General features: G+C 38.3%; 4 protein-coding genes and 1 long non-coding RNA gene across 6 annotated transcripts; 3 read left to right on the top strand and 2 right to left on the bottom strand.

The window, feature by feature from the left end:
- Positions 1–61: 61 nt before the first annotated feature.
- On the bottom strand, positions 62–7137 carry LOC110065389 (adenosine receptor A1-like). The gene is made up of 4 exons (XM_020772523.2): positions 5797–7137; positions 2184–2438; positions 883–1178; positions 62–639 (listed from the first exon to the last, which is right to left on the bottom strand). The coding sequence occupies exons 1-4, from the start codon at positions 5978–5980 to the stop codon at positions 277–279; spliced, it is 1098 nt and encodes a 365-aa protein (XP_020628182.2). The 5' UTR covers positions 5981–7137; the 3' UTR covers positions 62–276.
- LOC149118132 (uncharacterized) lies at positions 1172–9170 on the top strand. The gene is made up of 3 exons (XR_016207286.1): positions 1172–1405; positions 2215–2447; positions 8890–9170. It is a non-coding gene; the product is annotated as an uncharacterized LOC149118132 (long non-coding RNA).
- On the bottom strand, positions 7817–17704 carry LOC110065391 (ribose-5-phosphate isomerase-like). Of its 2 annotated transcripts, XM_089289864.1 has the most exons (11): positions 17522–17704; positions 15286–15346; positions 13086–13141; positions 12514–12573; positions 12152–12216; positions 11951–12019; positions 11546–11573; positions 10742–10852; positions 10038–10091; positions 9165–9210; positions 7817–8570 (listed from the first exon to the last, which is right to left on the bottom strand). In XM_089289864.1, exons 1-11 carry the CDS (start codon positions 17648–17650, stop codon positions 8488–8490), a joined length of 762 nt encoding a protein of 253 aa, XP_089145990.1. In that variant the 5' UTR covers positions 17651–17704; the 3' UTR covers positions 7817–8487. The 2 variants fall into 2 exon arrangements, with proteins under 2 accessions (XP_089145990.1, XP_089145994.1); XM_089289868.1 differs by lacking the exon at positions 10038–10091.
- A 196-nt stretch (positions 17705–17900) lies between these two features.
- LOC110065392 (uncharacterized) lies at positions 17901–19817 on the top strand. The gene is made up of 2 exons (XM_020772526.2): positions 17901–18214; positions 19198–19817. The coding sequence occupies exons 1-2, from the start codon at positions 17929–17931 to the stop codon at positions 19350–19352; spliced, it is 441 nt and encodes a 146-aa protein (XP_020628185.1). The 5' UTR covers positions 17901–17928; the 3' UTR covers positions 19353–19817.
- Positions 19818–21545: 1728 nt separating this feature from the next.
- Positions 21546–26384, top strand: LOC110065390 (G protein-coupled receptor 26-like). The gene is made up of 2 exons (XM_089289859.1): positions 21546–22023; positions 22630–26384. Exon 2 carries the CDS (start codon positions 23012–23014, stop codon positions 24080–24082), a length of 1071 nt encoding a protein of 356 aa, XP_089145985.1. The 5' UTR covers positions 21546–22023; positions 22630–23011; the 3' UTR covers positions 24083–26384.

Raw genomic sequence — 26384 nt, 5'->3', positions numbered from 1 at the left:
TAAAAGCTTAAGAAAGGCAGATTATTAAAACTACTTGCCTTTTTCGTTTGATTTCAAGTCATTTTATTTGGCTGAATCAAGACGAGGAGGTAAAGCGAGGAGCACAGTTTTTCGTAATAATCCAATTAGCAGCTTTCCTTGATTATGCCAAAATTTAGTTTTAATTGCCTCAATAGTCTTAATATTTCATTTCTTTCAAAACCTTTAACGCATCGAACAAGCTGGTTTCGACAACTAATACTTTCAGTTCATTAGCTAATTACACAGTTATTGCCCCTATTTCGCAACATTAACAGAAGCCTTCGATGTGTTCATAGCCACATGGGTTGAGCCTTCAATCTCTTCGCGGCTTATTTGACGCCAGCGGCATCTTAACATGGCCTTGAAAGTTCTGCGAAAGTCCTTGTTAAACGTGCCGTAGATGAGAGGATTACAGCCCGAGTTTAACATGGAAAACACTTCAGCGGTCTCCATGGCAATGGAAGAGACGCAACTCTGACATGCGCAGTAGATGATAAGCATGATGTTTAGTGGGCCCCAGCAGAGTATGAACACTCCCACTACAACAGCCACCGACAGAGTGATTTTACGCTCCTTGTCCAATTTCGTTCGACATCTTTCTTGTTCAGTCCCACTAATCTGCACGAAACAAACACAGACACAAATTCAATACGGAAAAGCATGGATCGAACTTCGTCCCCAGGCTTTTACGGCATTCGAATCCAAGATGGGAGCCGCTCTGACGACGAGCTGCCATCTTGGATGTGGACACCCACGTTACCCTTATTCTGCTTAGTGACGAAATTTTATGATAGGAATTAGGTTTTACGCTTTGATATTTTCTTAACAAAGGAAGTATCATACTACATAACTAAATCTTACCGTCATGGAAGCAATTTTCTGAGCCTGCAGTCGTGCAACTTGAAATATCTTACAATAAGCTAGACAGGTGGTGGTCAGCGGTGTCAGGCAGACCGTGACATGTAAAAATAGAATGTAGCTAGGAGCGAGATTGAGGTGATATTGACAGTAGCCTCCAAGCACCCGAGGACGGACCTCCCGCCAGCCAAGGAATGGAAACACAGCCACGATTAGGGACAGACTCCAGATGAAAGCAATCACGCAAGTGATGCGTCTGGACGTAACGATGGTGTGGTAACGGAGGGCGTTGTTTATCGCTGCAAGGGAATCACGAAAATGCCAAAGAGTAAATTCTGGAAAGGAGGGAGATAAAGACGGCCGGAGCAGATACCGTTGAATGGTGTACACCTTTGACTGAATCCTCCGTAAGAAAAAACAGACGGCGTTTGTACATTTTACCACAATACCTTGCGAACATAACACAGCCCATCAGGCACAAGGAAAGCCCCATTTTTGCAGTATTTGTTCCTGTACTAAAGACACTGTGAGTACTGGATTTGAAGGTTTTAGAACTTTTTTGTACGTTCTCACGAGCGTTGCTAGGGTTTTCGTGCGCTAAGAATTATGGGTAAATGTACCAGTCGCCATTTTTATTCCTACCACCGAAGATTGGGAAATAGAACAAAGCCGCGGTGGTTTGCTAGCATGGCGTATTTTTGTGTCGATATTCTGAAGTGATAGTTTAGAGAGCTGATACTTTTATTTTTTACTTCTGGAATAAAATTGTAGTAAATGAACTTGGTCCCCCGGCGTTTTTTCTTTTTTATAGCTAAGCCATGCCACACATTCTTACACTAAGAGGTATGTTTTGTAGTAATGTATTTCGTCTGGTATTTCATAGGGTGCATAGCATGTTCACAGTATTTTCTAACTGACTGATACATTTATCTACCGCTTTAGAATTTTAAGTGTAGTTTACATATTTTTAATCAAGGGGTTCAGCTTTATATGAGGACTAAGTTTCTCCCTGCTGGCACCATATTTGCATGTAGATATTTATATATGTTTGATGCAAATGAAGTTGTTATAAATAGATAAATATAATGCGTCCTGCTTCGTCCCAACAAAGCATGGCAAAAATCTCAATCAAATGTTTTCAGTCAGATCTGTGCAATTAAATGGAGATTTAGGGTGTTGTAATCTGCCTTGCCTCACGAGCCCCGATAGTTTGTCCAACTGAGATAGGCTGCGTTTAATATCAGTGCCATTCCCAGAGCGACAAACAAATAGAGATCCTATTCATTATAACATGTTTGTATCACCTATGTATCTATCCACACTTATGAATAACAGATGCAGACACGAAGCGCTCAGGAACACTTCCGTGAGGAAGATGGTGCTGTGACATAACTGTCGGCCACACTGCAGACTTGGTCCGTATTTCTGAGTGATTGATATGAGAGGAAAGATGACCACACCCACAGGCAAGTCAGCAAAGGCCAGGCTGACTATCAAGGCATTGGTGGCTGAACGGAGCTTCTTGTTAATAACAACTGCTAATATGACAAAACCATTCCCTGAGGAAAGTAAGTTGTGACAATAATTACAGAAGTCCAGGTGAAACTCAAAAAAAGTGACGAAACCTCTAACAACGATTTTACAAAGACGACTGATATTTGTCCGATATTTATCCCATATTTATCCCATATTTACCCCATACTTTTTGCAATAGGAGTTGTTGCATGTTTGAGTTCTGTATGCCAAGCTAATGGAAAAGGAGGTGTCTAATTAATTTGCCAATTTGTTAAGTGAAAAATTCTGACATAAATTTGACATGAGTTTTCGGTCTGACAAAGGGAAGATAGTAAGTCCTAATCACCCAAGACACTTCACCTTGGGCTGTCTTCAGATCCATAACTGTAATTTTCAGTCCCACATACGCTGACATCTCACAGAGGACGTCCATGGATCAAGTTCTGGACAGCAACGCGCGACGCAACGTACAGATGTAAGATGGGAACACAGGATGGGAGAAAATGAACGAAAGAAAAGTTTTGCTGAAAAGTGAAAGGTTGTCGCAGGGATTTTTCTTCTAAAAAATCTACTCAGAGATAATAATTTCAATCATTATATTTAATCAAAACTTTTACAAACTACCTGATTACATTCACTCAAGTTTGATTGTTATAATGCTATATTTGAACCTTCTTTTCTAAGTCTAACGCATAATAATCGCTGTACAATGTGACGAGTTCACTGGTGTAAGGAGCACTTATTAGCATTTCTCAATCTGACTCAGACAATACTGAAAACTACGCTTTTTAAATTAAACGGAAACTCTACACTGAAAAAGAGAAAACACAAAAAATATGCAGTGTACAAAGGGCGCCTTTGACAGAAAAAAGTTCCAACAATGAAAGAGTGAATATCTTTGGCAGTATATCTTAGGTTACTGTTTAATATTTCTCTAACCACCCGCTGCCGAACAAACATCTGATTAATTTTGATCTCTCGTTTGGCTGCGAAAACAATACGCCTAATATTGCGACACGATATACATGAATTCGTATGAAATAAGCCGACTCGTAATGAATTGTGAGCCGAATACCTCCAGAACCGTTTTGAGATTTTTACAATGAATTCATAACTCATATCATATCATTTCTGTTATTGTTGTTTCTTGAGTGTTCCATTTCGATTAATTCTATTTTTCAATGTTTGGTTAGCCCACTTCTTTTCACATAGTAAGCCTTTTGTTTGATAAAGCAAAGTACAAAAAGATATCGATATATGTGGCGATTGTCTTCTTTGCGGCGAGTGAAACCAAACCGCTCAACTATTCAAATACGTCTTTCCGTTTCAAGTATCGTGCGTTTTCAAGACGACAAGAATAAGTATAATATGATGAAAAACTCATTTTAGGAGATTAAAACAAATTAATTCATTTGGACAGCTGAAGGATGGCCAAAATTTGAACATTTGCATAAAAGAATCAAGGCCCAATTCCCATTGTGAGTTGTTTGCTTAAGATTAATTTGAAACGAGACAGTAAGACTGCTCATTTCGAAGAAATATTAAATTTTACCAGAGAAAAAAATACAACAAAAACCTCTCAGTCATGACTAAAATCACTCACGCAAGTTCAGTTAAAGTTACATTTTGTCGGGTCGTTTCTTTCGCCTTTTCGGCGCACCCAAAGGTGGTAATGTTTAAACTTGAGAAAAAATAGATCTTTAATTTCATGTTTTACAATATTGAAAAACAAACAGCACCAAACGAAACTTTGACTGATTGTATGTTCCATGACCTCTCATTTGAATGGCGACACACTGAGATCTCATCCACAGACTTATAAGTTAGAGCCATCTTGCACAGTACAATACTCAGCACCACATGAAAACACTGCTCAGAAGCTTTCACTTGCTTCGTCACACGCTAACCCAACGGAGTTTCATTCAGAGTTGAATAAAGTTGACTCTAAGAGTGTTCGACTTCTATTGATTAAAATGAAACTCGCGCCTTTGTGGAGGGATTAACATTAAAAATATATATCCTGTAGATTTACACTGCTGGTGTCTGGAACAGCGAGTGTTAATAAAAGGTCTCTTTTGAAGGAATGATACTTCGCTTTTGTTTAATTCTGATTGGTTTCGTTATTGAAATAACTAAAGAACGTAATATCCCTTATATTTCAATATTAAAATACATCCAGTTTTCGCACGTCGTTGAAATAAGTTAAACCGACAACTCGTTTGCACATCAAATTAACGGGTACTTTAATTTAAATCTGTCGATATGTCCCCGGTGTTTCCGTTATTACTTTTGCTCCTGCCAAAAGAGCGACGGATCATTCATATATTGCCGGTATTTTTTTTTTTGTAATACGGAAATTGCCTGTTCTTCAATTACAGCCTTTTGTCAAAACGTTTCCTTTATTTCCATTAAGTCTCCTCTTGGGGAAATGGCCATCGAAAACGACGTTTGTTAAAGAGTTAGATAATAGCAAACAAGTGCCGCCCTCCTCAATTTCTGAAATGTCCCAGATTTTTCATTTAACAAGCTACATTAGGACATTAGAAAGATGTGTTCTACTGCTACCAGCTGAAACACTAGCTTCCAGGCTCGCGTTTTGTATTCTGAAAATGCGAACAAACTAACGCACGAGGATATTGGGTTCTCGCGAGATTAAATTGAACCAAATGTATTAAGTTGTGTGCAGTTATCGTTAGTACTGCAGGTCACAATCCCCGTCACAATCTCGGATCGAGATCTTATTAAATACCAGTTTTCCGTGATTCCCTAATTCGTTAGAGACTAGAGGAATAAAAGAAGTAGACAAGGAATAAAAGAAGTAGATATCGGAGATACTGTAATTTATCGCCTCTTAAGGCAGACATTTTTAAGCAAACAAAAGAAGCGGTAGTCAGATCGATTGGTTGTTCATTTTGTCCCGCAAATTGTAAACAAATTTAGGGTTATCACTGGATAGTAGAGTTTTGAAATATACGAAGCCGATTCTTTTCGATCTTACCCGCTTAGTACTTGAACGTTTTTGTGGCCGGTCGCAGTCGGTCGTACATGTGCCTGTTGGTTTACTCAGGCTAGTTTGAAAATCAACTAAAATTACATCGTGAAGTGAAAATAATGGAATGATAGTCTTGTCTTAATAAACGCGTCATACTGTTGGAAGTTTTGTTACACGTCTTCTATTCTATGGCTAACCAAACGAAAAACTGACTTCGTTAAGATAGCCTTCATTTCGTTAAAATTCTATTAAAACTATCAATGCAGTCTTGAGTGAACAATGCAGAGCTACCTCGCTCATTTCTCGACGTTTTTGAATGAAGAAATTTGCATTCTTGACTAGAGAAGGAAGAAAGGTTTACAACTTTTAACAACAACAGTGAAAACAGAGTGAAGTGCAGAGCAACTTACCGAAAACAGTCAAGGGAAGCGAAATTATAAACGCAGTGTAGAAGAGGATTTTCAATTCAAGTGGATGATTTGATTCAAAATTTCCCTCCAATGTAGAATTCTCCATCAGTCTGTAAGAGCTTATCACACTTCCTAGGCGATAAATAAGCTTTGATATCGAACCTGTTTTAAACAGCGCAAGCATATAACTGACCCAAGTACGTGATATCCAAGAGGATCAACGAACTACAAACAAAGTGGCCCGACTTTTTAATATCGGAGAAGTCTTTAAAAAGTAAATACCATATTTACTATAATCATTGTGATGTCAAATGGACGATTGTTTGCCTGTCTCGAGATTGATGATCTATTACGGTCTTTCATCGACGTTTTCAGGCATGAAACGAAAGTTAGACAAAGACCTCACTTTCCGACAGGAGAGCCAAAGATGGGTTAAGTTTCCTGATTCCTGATGCGGATAGGAAATGGACATTTCAGGATCAAAAGCAAACACCAATCAATTCCAAAGAATATATAAAATCCAAACAAAAACACTGCTACAAAAGACAAAGACGTGTGGTTAAATTGCTGTAATTTCGCTTTGAAAAATTCCTTTTTTTTTTCTCGTTCAAAATTTGACACTTTTTTCTTAATTACAGTTTTCCCATTCGTTTCTAATATATCCCACACTTTTTGGTTAAACTGAGCCATGAAAAGAAATGTCAAGTCATCTCCGTTCCCCAAATCAGAGAGACCGACCAAAATTGGAATGAAGAAATTCCAAAATTAAATATTTAAACGAGTGTTCTTATTGCAAAATTTATTGGTTTTTACTGGTGTTTGTTATGGTAATTAATTCTGACGGTTGATATTTTCATAAATTATAAATTCGTGCCGTCGTGTCTTTTTTGCATTGATCGTCTTCCCTGACAAACAACATAACGAACGAGTGAATGATTATACCGAGTCAAATGTTACTCGTGCAGCTATGACCCACAGAAAACGACATGGAGTAAACCAAGAATGGATGAAGAGTAACAGAGATAATCCCCCCATATAGGCCTTATTTCCAAGCTATCCCTCGCCACTGAAGTTATTTTTAGAAGAACACTCCAGATTTTGGAAATCACAGGACGGTCTGGAAATAGCCAATTCTGTGAAACGAATGTTGTGGTTTACGTGGACAGCCTTAACACGCATTCCATTTCTCCACGTAAACATCCACGCAATGTTCGTGGTAATGTTATTCCAGGGAGACTGGATACCATCTCTAAAAAGAACTCGAGAGGGAGTACCTTGGGAAGGTTATTGATGTTCATCGTCTCTTGGACTTTATAACCCTTGGTCTATATAGATCTGTTAAAGATGATGATAATAATAATAATAATAATAATAATAATAATAATAATAATAATAATAATAATAATAATAATAATAAAGCTTTAACCGTTCTCTGCTCTGTTACAAGAAAGCGAAAGCATGAATGAAAAAGCCAGCCATCGGCCACAAAGGCTCAGTCAGAAAAGGGTTGCCATCACTCCACACTCCCCTCTTTGTGAGCTAGAAATTCCCACTCCCACGATCCCGAGTTTTCTTTCAGCACACACTCAACAAGGTACAGCCCTACTGAGTTTCGCTCATGAACCTCTCCCTATTCTATAACACAAAAAGCTGGTGTGACATTCCATTATGTAATGTCACACCTGAATAGCTAAGCGTATTACACTACAAACTTGTATTATATTGTATTGTATTTTAGAAAACAGTCCTAAGAAAATACGCGCGCTGATTGGCTAAAAATCTTGTTTCTATAACTCGATGGAAACACAGAACTAGCACGAGCTGTTGACGTAATGATGGCGCGAACAAAGAGAATTTACACTTTGATAATCAAAGTTAACAAGCTGCTTGACAATGGATTAGCATTGTAAGGAGAAATTACATGTTGACCACTCTGAAATGTTATTGTTTCGTTATACTGAAGATCAATTACCTACCCATCAAAGAGTTTCTTCTTCTCTTCATACAAAACACAAGAAAATTGTTTTAAACGTCTTTATTCCTTCAAAAGTAATTACATTTAATGTACATGAATTGTTACAAAACCTCATTAAAGAGAGATTTCTACATTTTTCTTTTTTATGAAGCGTTATTTGGATTTCTTGTTTTCTGTCGGGAAAGGTTCTTCACTTTGTTGGTTTGATCATTTCCTTAAATGGACATCAAACCCGGCAATGTTTGCTACGGTTGAAGTTCTGTAAATGGCACAATCTAAATGTGCAACTGGTTTCGGTTGACGCGGTTTTTCCAGAAGACAACAAAAAACCCAGCCAATCCAACCAACTGAAAACAGTCTGTTCTACAAGGCTTAGCTCAAGTATTGTATCAACCGTTTCAACTGAAAACGATTAGAAATAGAGTTCTGTTGGGGCACTTGATCAAACTAAAACTAGTTGTGGTTGAGGCGAGTTGTACAAAAAGACCAGTAGAACACGATTTTAATTTCATCTGGATGGAATCAACAATGACTGTTTTACAAAACTAACAGAATTTCCAACGATGTCCTGAACAACAATAAATACTCAGCACATTTCATTGGATTACACGGTTATGATAATTATGTTCATACACAATCTTTGAAGCGAATTTCTTCTTTTTCGCCGCTTGGGGATGTAAGTTTCGTCGCGCATGTGCATTACAGATGAGTCATGTCTATCGTTTCGTCACAGTGCCATCCGCTTTTCCAAATATGGCACATTCCGCCATGCCAACAAACAGCCCCGTCTCTACCACCCCTATAACATACAAAAAAGTTGAAAAGAAGATCGTCAGACATTTTGTCAGACAGAAAAGAGCTCGTACACGTTCGTGAATTCACCATCGTGCATCTCTACTTTAATACAGTCATATGGTTCCTTCGCCACAAAAAAGTTCTTTTTCTAGACCTTTCTTTTGTAAGGGGTTTTTGGTCCGTTTTTTTTGGTCCGCAGGCGAATACGATTCCTGGGAGTGTCTCAACTTACTCTCACCCCTGAATGGAATTCTAGTGGCATTTTACACCCAGCATCTGCTAGGTTACTCTAACAGTTCGCTGGTATCTATTTATACTCCTAGGTGGAGAGAGGTACTGCGAGAAATAAGTGTCTTGCCCAAGAACACATCACTATGACCCCGCCAAATTTTCAAATCAGGATCGCTCTGCTTGGAGTCCAAGATGCCAACCATTGGCCGCTGCCGGCGTCACCCATACAACGTTAAATAATAAGCTACTCATTAGCGTGTTTCCAGTAATTATGAGAACTATAGAAGTCAATAAAAATCGGAAAGCAACTTTTGCTGCACAAAACAATGTTTTCAGATGTGGACAGGAAACAAGTAAGTTTTCTAACCTGGTATTAGATTCAGTTGTGTGTTCAGCTCTTTCCAGTCATAAACCTAATCAAAGTAAGGTAATTTATTATAAGCGATCTATCAGATACTTGGATTTTATACAAAACAATCTACTGATCGCGTGTGAGTTTCCTACCAGCAGTGCCATGTAATCAGAAATCCATGCAGTGTACACATGGCGATGCTGTTTAACTCTATAAAATCCATTCTGATGAAGTGTGCACCGCCTTCAAACCGATCTAACACAATAAATTGCGATTCACAACAGTTTAGACCAATTTCCTCGAATTACCTAGAAAAATTTGCGCATTCTACTCCAAACAATCCGAAAAAAGAGCCTGTTTCTTCAACCATTTTGCAAACGAGAACTAACAAGTCTTCACCCACGACGTCACGGGGGTCATACTGGTGTTCGCCGCTGCCCCCCACAAAAAAACTATTTTTTGAAGTGTGTCATTAATTTTCTTCGAACACTGCGTGTTATTTGCATTCACTACGATTGGTCAGTTGCAATTACTCGAGATTCCTCTATAAGACAATCTTTGGATATACGCGTAAGAAACAAAAAAACATAATGAAAACCCCAACACATGCCAAGCTTTAAATAACTTCTTCAGTCCTTGCAGTGATCAACGTGTAATTTCTCCTCAAAACGCATTTGGCAAATTGACAAAGACGCGTAATTGTGATAACAAACGCATTCAACCAAGGCCGCTACTTGCAAACATCTATTTTAGGGTAAAGTGAACCACAATCTACATGAGAAACAATTGCCCATTTTGGTCAATGATCGGACAATTTGTGATTGTTATAAATTAGCTAAAAGAGATTTTATACAGCAACATCATCTTCAACATCATGTTACTTTGTACCTTGTCAAATTGACAATCTATGATGAAATTGCTGTTGTCGGTTACTACAGGACCCTGAAGCAAAATCAACGAAAGTGCATGAGATAGAACATGTATGATGTTTCAGCAAAACTATTAAGAGAGAGGTGTCATGTGTGTGTCAAGAAGGCATGTCATGACAAGCAAAAGAATATTCTCTGTTGCGTCAACACGTCCTAATATCTAAGTCACATACTCCACCCACCCACTAGCCTGTGAACAGGCTCTGTGATTGAGGAGCAAGGAGGAAGTGGGAAGACGAATGAGGACAAAAGAAAGAGGAGAAGAGAGAGAGGAGGGGAGATGCCCTAACTCCCAACCCATTTCCCCACAGCCAGTTCACTCTCAGCCAGTTCCTTCTCTGCCTTTCCAGCCACACTCAGACCCTTCTGGCCAGAGCCTGTTCACAGACTACCCACCCACTCCCCTCCCAAGGCATACATACTCATACGCTTACTCATTTCAAGCACATTTGAGAGAGGGGGGGGGGGGGGGGGAGGGGGGACTTGTTCAATGTGCTGTAAAATATGATCAGTACTATAATCAATGAGGCATTATTTGTGATTCCTTTGAACACAAGAACCAGTATTAGTTTTCCCACAGCTAGTGTATACTGTACTTAGAGAGACGGGTGATGTAAATCAGTGTAGTCTTGACATAACTTACTAGCTTGCATGCATACTCACAGCTTTAGCTTGTGCCATTCTAAGAGCTGGTTTCAACCCAAGTTTCTCCATTTTTTTCATGACTGGTACATATGACATAGGGATGACTTCAACTGGAATTCCTTTCTTAAACTGCAATTCACATAAACACACACAAGCAAGTATTGCCTCTCACAAATCTGCTCTGTTTTAAGTTTACCTCCATGCAAGCTTATAACCATCACATTTCATTATCATTCTTTTTTTTGCCATTCTATTTTGGTGCCACATTTGTTTTTTGACAATGACACTAATCATTCATATTTTGTATTTGATCCATTTTGTTTCATGTGTTTGTGACATGCTCAAACAACTTTAGCTGGAATTCAATGTTTGTGTCTTGTAAAACTGTTGGCTGGTGACCCCTGCTCCTTTAGCTGTTCCTTTAGCTGCACTGGAAAATTGTTTCTATTACCAGTAAATTAAAACAGCATCACAAATAAACAGAAAATATACATAAAAGAGAAAAACTAGGTACTTTCACAAGTCTTGTTGAAGTAGCTGGTGACTAATACTTTTGCTTATTATCTGGTAAAAGACTTAAAGTTAACATAATGTATAAGTATGGATATCCACAGAAAGCACTGTGATTAAGGTGTGAATTTTACATATAAGTGAAAAGACTCGTAAAGTATATGACATTGACAAAGATGCTGGTAACTCCAATGATCATGTTTGCCCTATTTTCTACCAAGTAACCAAGATCTCAAAATAAACATGCAACTTCAGGGACATATCAATTTAATTTGTATTAAGTACTACTAGGTAAAGCACAAGCTGACTTACTCCATCGCCTAGTTGCTTTGAGTCTTTCCTGAAAGGAAAGAAACAAGTTGAGAACATAACCATCACAGAGGGCTACATTCTGCAAACTATTATTACCTCACAGGAATAAATCTCCACTGGTTACAAACACTGTTCATAACCACCGCTAATATTTAGTCACAAAGTCACAATAGTCACAAAGTTGACTCAACTGTCTGAGTTGAATGTCAAAATTGCTTCCCTACCCACCCCTAGTATTAGTGCTTCCTAGTTTTTCTATGGTCTTCTTTCTTTTTCCTGGTTATTGATTGGTTTAACAAACATTATGTTTGCTGTGAGTGATGAACAACAAGCTTAAAGCAGCATCCCAAAGCAGTACTTTCAACTGCCAATCAATTAAAATCTTCTGCAAACTTTAAAATGTACCTGTCATCCGCAATAATAATGAACTGCTTTGCACAAGATGCTACAATTTTCTCTTGGGTTAAACAGCCTCTGAACAAAGACAGATTAAGAAAGATTTGCAATTAAAAAACTCATCATGATAAAGCAAATACATGTAAGGCAGAAACATGCATGTTATGCATAAAGTGCAAGAGAAAAATAACATTTCAAAAAATGGTGTACCCTCCTCCTTTTATTGCAGTTAGGTCAGCATCCACATCATCAGCCCCATCAATAGCAACATCTAGCTGAAAATAAAACAAAGCCCATGTGATCTCAAAAAAATATTGCTCTTCATTCTACTTAAAAGTTATAGTCATTATCTTGAATTTGATAATCTATCCTCTGACAAAATCTTGTGGACTTAGACTGAGATTAAAACTCAACTAAATAATAATTATTACTACCTTTATAAGTACCATGTACCTGTAGGCTGACAGAGCACTAGTACAGCTCATAGTCTAGCCTTCACACACTCTGCATGCCTACAATATTCAATAAATTATTGACTTCCCTATGCTGTTATTTCAGATGTTCCATCTTACCTCAGGTTGTCTGTCAAGATCAGTGAGAATCAATTTGTGTTGTGTGATTAGCTGTTGGGCCTACATGACAATGATCGAAACACATGAAATTGAATGAATCATGCCAGTGGCAAAATGTACAGAAGATAAGGGGACTGATGACTTATTTTGTATATTTATAATTATCATCATGACTTGATACTACCTGTAAGGTAATTTGTTTCAGTTATATTTACAACAAAATCTTTGTTTTGAACGAGTCATTTTAATTTTAGTATACATGTTCACATTTAAACGAGCCCCAGGCTCACTGGTGAAATGTGTCTAAATAAAGTACTTACTTACTTACTTACTTACTATGTACAATAATAATGGAATGGTGTAAAATAATTTATGTTAATTTATACATTAATTTATTATAATTGTAATAATTGTGTTCTAATTCAAAATAAATATGCATCAGCATGTGAACAAAATTCAGTACTACATGTAGTTACAGGTCTATTTAAGTCTAAATAAAGCAATTTGGTTACAAAGAATAGTACAAAGAAAGAAAAAACTCGTTAAAAAATGTGGGCTTAACAATCACTTACCTGAAATGATGATGGAACACACAATAAATTTAAATTCTCTTCTTTCACTCTTTCAGCTGCAAATGAAGCAAAATGTCTACATTCAGTTGCATTAAGGTGGCTCCATAGGGTAATCATTTATGGCATTGCACACGCAAGTGTTATGCATTGAATGCTGTTTTTACATTCGCCTTCACACCCAGTCCTCTCAAACTTATTTACATGTAACAAACAATGATTAAATAGTGTTTTACTATCATCTGTTGAAATTCTGGGCTTAAATTTTGAAATATAAATGCCCAAACAAATGTGTTTTTTACTGTTTTTATGGCTTTGTGTTTTTCTTGAATTTCCGTTGGTGAAATCTTACAAAATTTTTACAGCACATCGCTTCCAGCTGGATACAAATTTTAAACACACAAAAAGTAGGCTTTGTAAAGGCAGTTTTTTCGATTTTCTCAAATTTGTGTCCTTTACCACTGCAAAAAGTCTGGTCTTACAGATCTCCCTGAAAAACGAGTTCCGACTAAAGTGAAATATTTACTACCAATCTGCCAAATTTTACGGAATTTCACTGAAGGAAACACAAGAAAATTCACTGTCAGTTTTGCTTTTTGTGCTCATGTTCAGTTGATGTCATGAAATATCCAAAAACATTGATGTTTTTCTTCGAACATGCACAGCCTACTTAATGAGCTTTTGTCCTCAGTGTGCATATGATCATAAAACTACAGGGAGCCACCTTAAAAATAGGATTGCACAAACAAAACAATAATTGTATAGTGATGAAAGGAGACCTCATTTGTTCCAGTATATGTACACAGGATGTCATGCCTCCCACCAACCCAATAATATTAGGGACTCAACTCAAATGACGATGGCAACAGCAATGAGAATACCACCAAACAAAAGAATTGATCAGAATCAATACTGACAATAAAGGGCTGTCATTAAGGGCCATAACCTGTGACACCTGACACGAATGAGTATGAATGATAAATATTGCCTTTTGTTGATACACTTCACTCACAAAGTAACATGTTTGTTACAGGTGTAACAATCAAGGCTACAGGTGATTCAAAACTCAATGACAGCCCTGCAAAAGCTAAATGCATGTGCCTCATCAGTTTAAGTGCATTTCTTTATCTCCCTCCTCTGCAATACAACAACGTGTGGTGACCTTGATAGTCTGGAGAAAATGAACCGTAATGGAAAAGTAATATGCTCATCAGGCACAGATTAGATTTAACACTGATGAACACACTAGATAAAGTTACTTATTAAGTGTCAGATCATTAAGTAAAATATAAAGTTAATATTTTTACTCAAAGTGGACTGCTTTGATAGCATCCCTTTTTACAGTGGAACTCCACTTTATGGACACCTGCTAATATGAACAGTTTTGCCTGTCCAGCACACTGTCTCTCACATTAGTCCACTCAATTTTGACACCAGTTAATACAGACAAAAGACACTCTAAGGTAATTCAAGTGACTAGCTCTTGTCTCATACAAAGACATCTATGCCAACTCTCTCAGATTATCTGGGAGTCTTCCCAATAGAGACGGAATCTCCTGCTCTCACATACAGTTCAACAAATCTCCTGAACAATATAAAGGAAAGCACATAAAATACATCTTTCAGACATATTCTGCCAATTTTTCACATATGTTTGGGAAACATTTTGGATATTTGAGGCATATTTTTGTGGTTAAATTGGCAGAGTTTTACTTTGAACAACTTTTTTCGGGCTGTCACTTAGGTAAAATTGGAATTATCTCGCAGATTTTGATATTTTTAGGTTGGCATCTCTGCAAAGATAATCTAGCTCTATAAACACTGGCTATCTTGCACACTGTACATGTGTCTACTTGTATTACATGTGTGCAAATCCATTAGAAAAAATTTAAGCTTCCTACTGATTAATGCTTTGCTATTACAAAATACATGTGGCGTTAGAGCACGACATTTTGACACATCTTTCTTCCAACTTTGATGTAGGACAACTAACTATTTAAATGAGCTTCAGGCTTCTTCAATTTGAACTTAAGTTACAGCTAAGATATTAAAAATCATTCCCTTGAAAACAAAGTTAAAGCATGCTTACTAAAGACACAGATTATAAATTATGCAGCAATTTTTGTGTGTGACCTTAGTGTCCACATAAAAGTTTCAATTTATTAGAGAAGAGAATTAATATTTGGATCTAAAAGTAACTCACCGATACGTTCAACTGCAAATACTATTGTTGATCCAGACCCAATTCCCAGGGCTTGGTTATCCTGTATGACAATAAATGCTCTTTCAAATTAAAAATTGATTCGAAATCTGTCTAACAAAGTAACTGGGCATTTTTATGTTAACAGTGACAGATCGAGAGGTGTGCAAAGCAGGGAGCCCAAAGTGAAACTGGGTGCTTTCTAGCTCCAATAAGGGGGGGGGGGGGGGGGGGGAGGGAGGTGGTGTGTGGTATATAGGCAAGACATTTTAGTATAATTTCATACATAAGGGAGGTTCCTGTGTTCCCTGGTTTCCTCTTTGAAATTTATGACTAGAGAATCAAAATAGAATCATCCTACATCTTCAGGACATCAGGAAAATACACAGAGTTTTGGCGACGATTTCCATGAATGTGTGATCCAGAAAGCCCCATGGAAAGTGATTGGGAATTTTGAGAGGGTGGGGGATCTTAGAAGCCAAACATTATGGAGGAACATAAGAAGCTAAACCGGGATTTCTGGAGCGGTAGGGAGTTTAAGCCAAATAACTTTAAATGTGCAGGTTACTCTGAAATAGACCAGGTGTATATTTATTTTGGGCATGTACATGACATAACACAGTGAACTCTGTTAATAACATCACACATGTACAGCCATGTGCAATGCACAGCACAGACATCCTTCAGCAGAGGCATCACACTTGACTGGTTGCATTCTATATGGCACAGGGTTATGTGCAGTCTTCCATCCTGCCTAGTATATTAAATCATTGATTATCTTTGTCCCTGGGGAGATGCTCCCCAAAGCTTTTGGTGGGGTGTGGGGCCTGGACCTTGAAACCTGTACCCTAGCTACATGTATTCAGACAAAAATCTGTCATTTTCCATGCCCTATTTCAGACCTGAGAGAAAAATTGTTACCCCTTATCAGATTTCTAAAATTAGAACACGGCTTTACTATAGGGTCACAGAAACCAAAACTGCTCAAAACCATACCCTTTGGAGCCGTACACAATGATAGAGCCCATATAAGGGAGTAAATGCCCCCCCCCACACCCAGGTTCTTGTCCCAGGGGGGGGGGTACTGCCATATATAGGCTACATAGGTATGTGCCATTGTGAAGGGTATGGTTTTCAAGCAGTTTACTCTAGCATAGGGTATATAAAACAGAGTGTTTGGGTCTAGAATAGGGTATCAATTTTCAAGAAACTGACCAGTTGGTTGAACATTTTATCTAAACTAAGGAAACCAGGAATTGCCACTCAAAAATATGAAAAAAAATGAAATCAGCAATTTTAAATTCTTGCAAGTCAGCCTCAACAACGTTGATAGACGACTATCATAAATCACTACTGGATATTATTAACGCTATGGCTACATGTCCGGCAGCTGAACAGGTTTTTTAAAATACTCTGTGTCTGGCAGTGAGACTTATTATTATTACTTACTTATTATTTATGGAGTTACCCTTAGCATTATTGAAAGCTAACCGTAAACAGGCCAACCGGAGAGCTATTTAGGCTAACCGGAGTGCTATTCAGGCTAACCGGAGTGCTTTTTAGGCTAACTGGAGTGCTTTGTAAGCTAACCAGATTGCTATTCAAATGTTTTGACTGCTGGTCACTTTATAATAGTCTACGTTATAAATCCCGATATACCAGGTGTTGGGCTCACCGAAATTAGTATTCAGCCATATAAACAAGGATTTAAAATTATTAAATGAAATTTTTAAAAAATAATTTTGACTGCCGGACAAGGAGTATTTTGAAAAACCTGTCCCGCTGCCGGACATGGAGACACAGCATATTATTAACTGTCAAAAATCAGGATTCAGTCGATGGAAATCGGTGGTTTTAATACTGGTTACTCTAGTATAGGGTAGCAAAATTCAGCCGAACTAGCTCTGGTACAGGCTAAGGGTTTCAGGGTCGCAGCGGCACATCCCCACCCAGAAATTCCTAAAGCAGCCCCTCCCCCCCCCCCCCGCCAGGTTCTTGTCGCCATAGAGAGATAAACCTCTTCCCTTAGAACCCTGAAAGTAGGCAAGTTTAAACCTGTTCTAAGTGCTTCTTTCAACAACGAGAAAATTGAAAAGTGAAACACAGAAGTACTTGAATAACTGATAAATTAAGCTTATGTTAGAATACATTTTACTTTCCTGTCTCTGATCACAACAACAAAAACTTAATTTTCCATTGAAGCAACTCCTCGGCGGTTCTGAAAGTGGAGCTAACTTACCTTGACATACGTGTCCACTGCATATCTTGCTGCAGCCCGTTTTCCAGCATCCATGACTGCTTTTCCAGCGGAAAACGAGCGATAGCAATGCAGAATTGTTCCTTGGAGGCGACACAAGTTCCGACTCATTGGCTCGTGGAATAATGATGAACGAATTTACAGCCGAGACAATCTTCCGTCCAGCGGTCTCAGTAACCGGAAGTGGAAGTTCCAGTACAGGATTACAGTTCTAGTTATGGCTCAAAAATTTAAACAAAAATATATGGTGTCCTTTGTTAATACTGAAATGATCAGTTATTTATTTATCGCTTTTACGTGGTCTTTAAAAAAAAAAACTTTATCACTTCAAAGGATCGTTTCTCCGCTATGGTCCTGCTTCGTAACCGCGCAAATTTCATCGTTACAAAATGGCGGCTACCGGGCCGACTGTATGGTTTCAAACGACCGTGAATGTTAAGCCAAAATCTCGCGGAGTTCATGTGATAACGGACGAAATAGCGCGTATCCCAGAGCTAAAGAAGTACAAGATTGGACTGGCTCATTTATTATTGCAGCACACCTCAGCAAGCATATGTATTAACGAGTGTTGGGATTCATCGGTTAGGACCGACATGGAGATGATGTTAAATCGTTTGGTTCCAGAGAGCGGACCTCCGTACATACATACTCTTGAAGGACCTGACGATATGCCAGGTTAGGCTGATACATCCAGCTTAAACAATTGCCTGTTGCAATTTAGGGATCTCGAGGTGAAGAATGCCACTTTCTGTAGAGGGCACATGGTGCGGGGAGGGGGGGGGGGTGTTGGTAGAGCTGTGGGGGGATGGGAAATTCCTCTTATTTGTCAAGTGAAAGACTCTCATGTCAAGTCTGACTTAAAGGTAATGTTAATTCTGTTCAAACGATAGGGATCAGCCTAAGTTGGGTCAGACTACATTTTTTTGTGGGGTGGGGGAAGGGAGAATGGGGAACGGTAGAAACAGGAGCTGTGAGGGTAGTGATTTGACCAGGTACACAAAGAATGACCTGATGAGGGCTTGAACCAACAGATCTCGAAGCATGGACCAAATCTAATTATCCAGTGTGCCTCACACAAGGTCTACTGTTGCAATAGTAAAACCCACAAGCAGGAGCCAGTGCAACCTTCCAACAACCCATTGATTAACCTGCTGTGAAAAAGAGTTGTGCTTCATACATCAAGCCTCCCAGGGCTGGGACTTCCATGTCATGTAACCACTGTGTTGTCAAATATTGTTAAAATGTTCGTGGTGGCAGGGGTGATAGAGAGTGGAAACATTTTTGATAGCACAGATGATGTTTAATGGGCAATAGAGTACATCTGGTACGTCAAAAGCAGGGAGGGGTTTGATTAACATTCTCAGTAGGAGGACAACTGGTTTTCACAGGTGGGCAAAACTTTTTTAACTGAAATTCTTTATAAGAAAAACTTTCCTCTAGATGGTCAAACCAGGTGGGCAAAATCATCCTCGCAACGAGTCAATTTGTCCATTGCCCATTGGCATTTCTGAGAGAAATTGAGGTATACTGATACCTGAATGAAACCCGGGCCAACAAAAGTGAAGTAAACCCAACGTACAGTGCACAACCAAATGGAATACTGACATGAAAAGAAGGGAACACTTAAGGAATTTTTGTTAACTTCTTTTGTCTGGCAGGACATGCAAAGACAGCCCTCATAGGACCAAGTGTGACAATTCCTATAACAAATGGCAAGTTCAATCTTGGAACTTGGCAGGGAATCTGGCTTTGTGAACACAGGAATCACGCAGGATCTAGAAGGATTGTGGTAACCCTTCAAGGTGTCCAATAACAAATAATGTGAAAAATGTCAGTAAAGTATGTGGATAATGGTTGAAGACATTGCATATTTGTCAAGTAAAATGATAAAAATTACTTAATTGCTTTTTACATACACTTAGCGTTTTTGGTCATAAAGGTCATCATCAGAGAGTTAAAAGCATTCATGTAATAAAATTCCAGTCCCTTAATAATGCATTAGAACTGTATGAATAGACTAAATAATTACAGAATGGCTACAGATGGATGTTTTGGGCATGGTACTAATAGCTAAGTACTTTGAGATAATGTAAATGGTATTTACTGTACAGTTTGTCTACAGATGTATGCTATGTTTTCATGATGAAGGGAAGGGCTTCTCTTTTTTATGTCAAGACTCCTTTAAGTTTCAAGACCTGCATTATTTAAACTAAAGTTTAAAGTAATATTAAGGCTGATAAGTTTGACTGAAACAAAATAAAATTTTGGAGGATATAAATGTGCATCTTTGTAGTGGTGTCAAAATCCAACCTTAAAGGACTTCCATAAATATTTTATAAAGATACATCAAACTGAAAATACATCTGTTCAGAAGATTGGTGAGTAGATCTGTCCTGAATTTGAGCCGTCTTTTTTTCTGTTGTCACTAACTGCACCGGAATATTGTACAGTAATTTCACAGCTAATTTCAACTCATGGAGAGCACAGTCTCCAGAAAAGTCAGGACTCTTACTGAATGAAATATTCCCAGCGACCATAAACGCTTTCATTTGAAAGGCAACTTGACTCATAGAAGAGAATTTTGAAGCAAATAAATGCTAATGTCGTCCGGTGAGGTAAATGGTACTTGCACTTTGAAGTGGCTCAAAATGCGCAGCCTCAACTATAGTCGACTACATGCAACATGTTGGGATTTGCTTTCAGCAATCTCTAGAATTTACGGCTATGCAGAACAAAGATACGCACAGAAACTTGCTACGCTGCTTAGATCTTTCTGCATTACCTTTTGAAGACTGAAAAACATTGATTTTTTCAGTTTTGGCCAGAAGAAAACGAGAGTTTATTTCTGTCTTCTAGTCACCCCACTTTAAATGGCTTAAGATTTCTGTTGATACAGTGACTCGCTAACGTTAATACTGTTGTTTCCCCACGATGCTGATGATATGAGAAAATCGTTTTAGAAACTGAAGGCAGCAGCCGTGACTAAGAACGTGAAATTACTTAATAGGCCAGACAGAGAAGGAAAGAAGAAAAGAGAATGATACATACGTTGAAAAAAAAACAAAAACATTAAATCGCACGCAAAAATAAACGAGGGCAAGCAAATAACTACATAATCAAGTAAGTAAATACGTGAATGAAAGAATATAACATAACGGGGAATACATGTAAGGCAACTGTGGTTTTCATAGCTGCAGATGAAAGAAGAAAACAGTTTCCTAAGCTACAATGTACCGCACAAGAGACGAAAGTTGTATGCTTGAATGACTGATCGGTAAAGATTTATGAACGTGCAAATAAAGCAAAAGGCAATGAACAATTGGCTAAGTTGATAAACTGTCTAGATGGAGAGAAAAAAGGAATAGTTCCCAAATTGTTTTTAGATACGAGGCAGGAAAATGAAGGGTTGTTATTGACTTGGATGAGTCAGTTCTGGCGGTGCAAAAATGAATAAAAGCTATTAACGATAATTAGGAAATGCTCTTTCATGAAAACAATTAGCGTTTCGTATAATTCACCACTCTTATCTGATTTTTATTTTACCTTGATTAATTCCTTTCAAGTTATTTTTTATCCGATGTTAGCGTAAATGTGGTATACATATTAACGATGATGTAAGCGGCGCGGTTTTTAATGCCTTTGTGAGGCGAAGCCGAGAAATCGAAAGTTACAAACGACTTTAAAAAGGTTTGGAAAGTTTTCGGCTTTTTGGCGTACACGCGAGTACATGTTGACCCAGTTTGATTCATTTATTTTTGTACGTGATATTACCAATAAAGTTCTCATTGCTGGCAATTACCTCCTTTACACAACAATTCTTCGTTGGTCTCATCATTTTGATTAAAATGATGAAAAGTTGCTTTCGATTTTTTTTCGTATAATCTTAGAAGCAGATATCAGCGTTCCGTTAAGAGTTTTATGTGACTTGGACTGAAAATGTCCATCCAGCTTATCTCAATATTTGCCACCGTAGATAAAAAGTAATAAATTTGGATTATATTAGCACACGTACGCTCGCATTAAATATAATACCTTGCTAATTTTTCATGGTTTTTCTCGTTTGCAGCAAATTTGGATTTTACAAGCTTAGCCATCTTTCAAATTTAACCCCGTGACTTAAGTCAACTCGCCAACATATACCAATTCCTGCAAAAGACAGCTCTTTTTATTAGTTTTTCAGTCAATGCAAACACTAGCACTTCGTCTAGATATATTCCTTGTAAAATTTGCATGAGAAAAAACCCGGCTTGCACCTGGTGATTTTAAGCTTTCAAAACAGTAAGACTTACATTGCATTTAAATCCGAGGACACCACCGCTAAAACGCGCAGGGCGCCGGAAAGCTTGGCAAAGAACAAGTGTGACCTGCTCCGTTCGGCAGACCAGTTAACTGGGTTTTCCATCTGTAGTTTTGTGGAAATATAATTGTTATTGCCCGGGTCTTAGCGGTCCATTAATGCTGTGTAACACCTTGGATCTATAGAGGTGAGAAAATCTTGTGCAAGTGTTTTCTTTGTCAGCAAAAAAAATATTTTGGCTCATACAAAGAAATATGAAATAATTTCAGTTAGGAAAATGGCATTTTCTCCCAGTTCGACATTAATGTTTTTCCTTGCTGTGCAGTAATAGATTTCGAGTGCGTTAGGTAGTACATGAATTATTTAGCGGCTGGCCATGTTTTCGACATTTAGTTTTAACTTGAATGGCCATTTATAGGCTAGCCACAAAAATATACCCCTATTTCTACTGAATATGGAAATACATTTTTTGAATTGAAGGAAACAGGAAAAGAAAAAAAAAAGAGAAAAAATGTCCGACTACGCAAGACTGTTTATTGCATGTTACGACATCTGTAGGCGCCTTTCTGATGAATTGGCACTTCTTCATTTGACGGGGAATTTTTATTCTTAACAAACCCCTGGTATAAATACATACTTTGTCTCGTGAAAGACTTTGTTATGCAAATTCGTTCTGGCCCCGTTTCGGCCTATGAATTAGAGTCTTTGCTAATTAAAAAGGACAATATCCAAAATTCAGCTCTAAGCATGGTAACCAATTTGAATGTCACTTTTTTTCCTTCCCGTCCAATAGAATGATCAGAGGTTTGTGTACAGAAGAAAAAAACATAACATGGAAATTTTGAAGAAATTTCTTCTCGCCGCGACCGATTGCCGCAGATTAACGAGTAGTGTATTGGTGATTTCTAATGGAGCGCTGTGCGATTTAACAGAGTTGTAAGTCGCTTCCACAAGCATCGTTCTACTGAGGAAGATAAGGAAGGGAACTCGGCTGGCATCGCCAAATTGACTCGAAATTACAGCTTAGTAAATCGTCCATTCGTTAAAGTTTCACAAGCAGCTGCCGCTACATTGAATACTCAAGTCTTTAAAACGCCGTATTTCATTAAACCCAACAAAAAACCCTGCGATATAAAGGGATTACTGGTAGCAAACGAACCTCAGATGGACAATAAATGGGTTTCCTAAGCAATGTGGAAGTTTTTGCCTTCGCCTTGGCTTTATTTCTAATGACACTTGCCGCCTTGGTCATGAATTTCCTGGTTTGTTTAGTTGTGTACAGAAGCAAGGAACTCCGACGACATATATCCAGCGTATTTATTGTAAATCTCGCAATCTGCGACTTTTTCATGGCTGTTTTTGCGATGCCTTATTCATTCGGAGCAATAGTGGCGGACAAATGGCCATTTGGAGGGTTTTGGTGTCAAACAAGCGCGTTTTGGAATATGGTATTAGGCCTCGCGGCGGTTTTAACACTGGCTACAATTTCCGCGGACCGCTACATTGCAGTTTGCAAACCTCTACAATACAGAGCTAAAATGACTGTCCAAATGGCTCTGACTATGATCTCCTTCGTTTGGTTACAATCCATCATATTTTCCTTAATACCCATTGGATTTGGCTGGTACGAATTTAACTTTCGATATTTTTTCTGCACTTTTCCGTCTGACCTATATGAAGTAAACTACCTGGTTTTTACAGGAGCAACCTACGCCGCTAACGCAGGACTTTCGCTGCTGGTCATGTTAGTGACTTACTACAGAATTTTCAACGTGGCGAAGCTGCATTCTCGCAGGATTGGGCATGCTGTAATCACCGCGGTCCATCTCGCGCCGGTACGCGGACCTGTAGCGGCTACCGAGACCAGCCGGCAGCGAGAGTTCAAAGCTGCGAGAAAAATTCTCTTCGTCATCGGCGCGTTCTTATGCTGCCTTGCGCCGTACACCACGCTTCGTATTCTTGAACTGGGCAACGGCGGATTATCGCTTAGCCACACTGTAACAATCGCATTGAGGTGGATCGCCTTTCTAAAGAGTGCTATTGATCCTTTTATTTACGGACTTTTGCAGAGGCGATTTCGGCGCGCTTTGCTGGAATTATTTCTTGGGACGCAAAGAGCTCGGTTAGCGCGTGGCTCGCTGCCTTGTGGACACGTACGACTGAGTGTCCGAGCAAAAAGACAGTCATCACAGAGCGAGACGGGGACATTTGTGACCGTTGCTACAAAAAGAAGCTCAATCGAGTGAACAGATGTGAAATTATCAGTTGAAGTTTAAATTTTGCAATTGCGATCTTTTAGTACCGAAGGCGCCCTGATCTTTTAAACGCCCAACAAATCGAACAAAACTAGCGGACGCAAACAAAAATAACGATTTATTTGGCAATATTACGTAGGGGGGCATTAAATCTTGAAGAGCAGAAAAGCTCTGCACCCATTTGTAATTACGCGTGGCAGCGAGTTTGTTTATCTCTATTTGAGTTTACATAGCTGGAAATGAAAAGGATTTTTTTTCAATTATATAGATTTCTGAAAACCTGTCATGGTCCGCAACACGGCTTTTTTTCACTTGTAAATATATTTTCTTTCTTTTTTGTACTTTTGCTTCAATCTCATGCTGGCAGATGAGCAAGCTACAAATAGAAGTGACACCAAAAAAACCCACTCTGTCCATAGTCCGGAAAGGCGAAAATTTAAGTAAACACGAGATTGCAAACAATAAAACTCGTTCTTGATAGATGGTTTTAATTACTTCGGCCGGCCTTTTTCGCGGTGAAAAACAGTCCACCAGAGTCAAGGCCAACGTAATTGCATCAAATTAATATGGGACACAAATTCTTTCCAGAAAACAACAAGATCTGTTATTGTATTACACAATTCTGATTCACAACTGGATTTATTTGAAATTGGTTTTAGTTGAATCTGCGGAGAGCGTTTCCCAATGGCATGATTTTAAAGGTTTTTAACACCGAAAAGAATAAGTTTACATTCTTAATTATTTCAGTTTCATTCTTATGTTTTTAAATCGTAACACCGTGAATAAAATCAGTTTTGACAGATCAATAGATATGTTTTTGTTTTGCTGAAAAAAAAAACAATAAATATGCGCAGGTTTCGTAATAAATTGAAATTTTGTCGTCTTTTGTCACAATAAAACTGATAATCTACTGAACTACAAGCTAATAACTATATTATACCGCACATTCTTTGCAAAAGCAGCCGAAGAGAATTTTTGGCGGTATTTTTTCATAGATGAAGAAAGCCTTTCTTTTAGAAATTATTTTTTAGCCCTGATGTAACCTTGATTGATGCCTCAATAAAATGAAACCCCTAAACATAATCACTGGGGTCGTTAATTTCCGAATAGTTCCATTTTTTGCTAGGCGTTGTTTCGAGGTGGTTTATATTTTTTTCCCGTGGAAATTAAAGGGAATGGTAAGTAAGGGAAACTGGCTCGCAAAATTTCTCGTCGAGACGTAAGGAACTTGAAGCGATCGCGCGCAGGACCAATGTTCGTCACTGTCACAGTGTTATCTTGTCATGGAGGTTTGTTCAACTGTTGTATATTTTTTCATCAGGTGGCCAACACGTTTGAGAACTTTCAGTCACGTAGTTGTCAGAGGGAGGGATTAGTCTTATGAGGTTCCTGTTAAAAATAGAGCAATTTCAATTAGTTGTCAACGTATAAACGTTTTTAGCATTTAAAAGAAAACTGAAAAGTGCTTATAGGCGAAAGATAAGGGGCGTTTTTTTCGAGAGTAGCTTACATCGATAACATTAGAGAAGGATAAGATTCAGCGTGTTGTTCTATATCGAAGGAAAAATATCATATACACAGTGAGTGAGGCAACATTGGGATTTTGGAGAAACAAGTTTAAAAGGATACCGAGAAAAAGCGGAATCGACGCTGATCTAGTTGAGTAATTTTTCGTTCAATATGGGATTTATCTCGGTATATCTCTCAAGGATTAAGTGGCGAATAGATTTATAAAATCCGTCTTGCATTGTGTGAGGCTTAACGTTAACAACTTCATCGATGTTATGGTTTCTGAGAGTTTGTTTTCTACATTTTAGCCTCACTGATCACTGATTGGTAGCATTTTTTCAGTAATGATTCCATGTCTTGATAGTATCATATAGCTTAAAGAACTCGATGTGATTCGCTTACGAGAACAAAGGGGTCGTTAACGTATTCGACTTACTGTCGCGGTATTCATTAACTTGTTCTGAAAATAAACAGTGCATTCAAAGACCAAATTGGACTATTTCCAATGCTGAGAGGGTCAAGAAAGAGCCAATGCCACAAATTGTGCGCTAAAATTCAGCAGAATACCGAGTATAATCGCACGAACGCTAGTAAGCACGAGCGGTAAAATTTAGCTTGTAATTCATTAGTCAGGCAATGATTCTGAGTACGAGAGACCAACTAAAAAAAAAAGAAAACTAAATTCCACCCATGAAACAACACAGAGGCTTGGTCGGGAGGTCAGGGCCCATTTCGGAGAAGAGAAATATTTAAAAATTAAAATATAAAAAATTTTACAACGCCA

The sequence above is a fragment of the Orbicella faveolata genome, unplaced genomic scaffold, assembly GCF_042242905.1.
Source record: "Orbicella faveolata isolate gen_17 unplaced genomic scaffold, um_ofav_v1 contig_1, whole genome shotgun sequence".
Taxonomy (NCBI): Eukaryota; Metazoa; Cnidaria; class Anthozoa; order Scleractinia; family Merulinidae; genus Orbicella; species Orbicella faveolata.
This window is presented reverse-complemented; position numbering and strand designations above follow the sequence as displayed.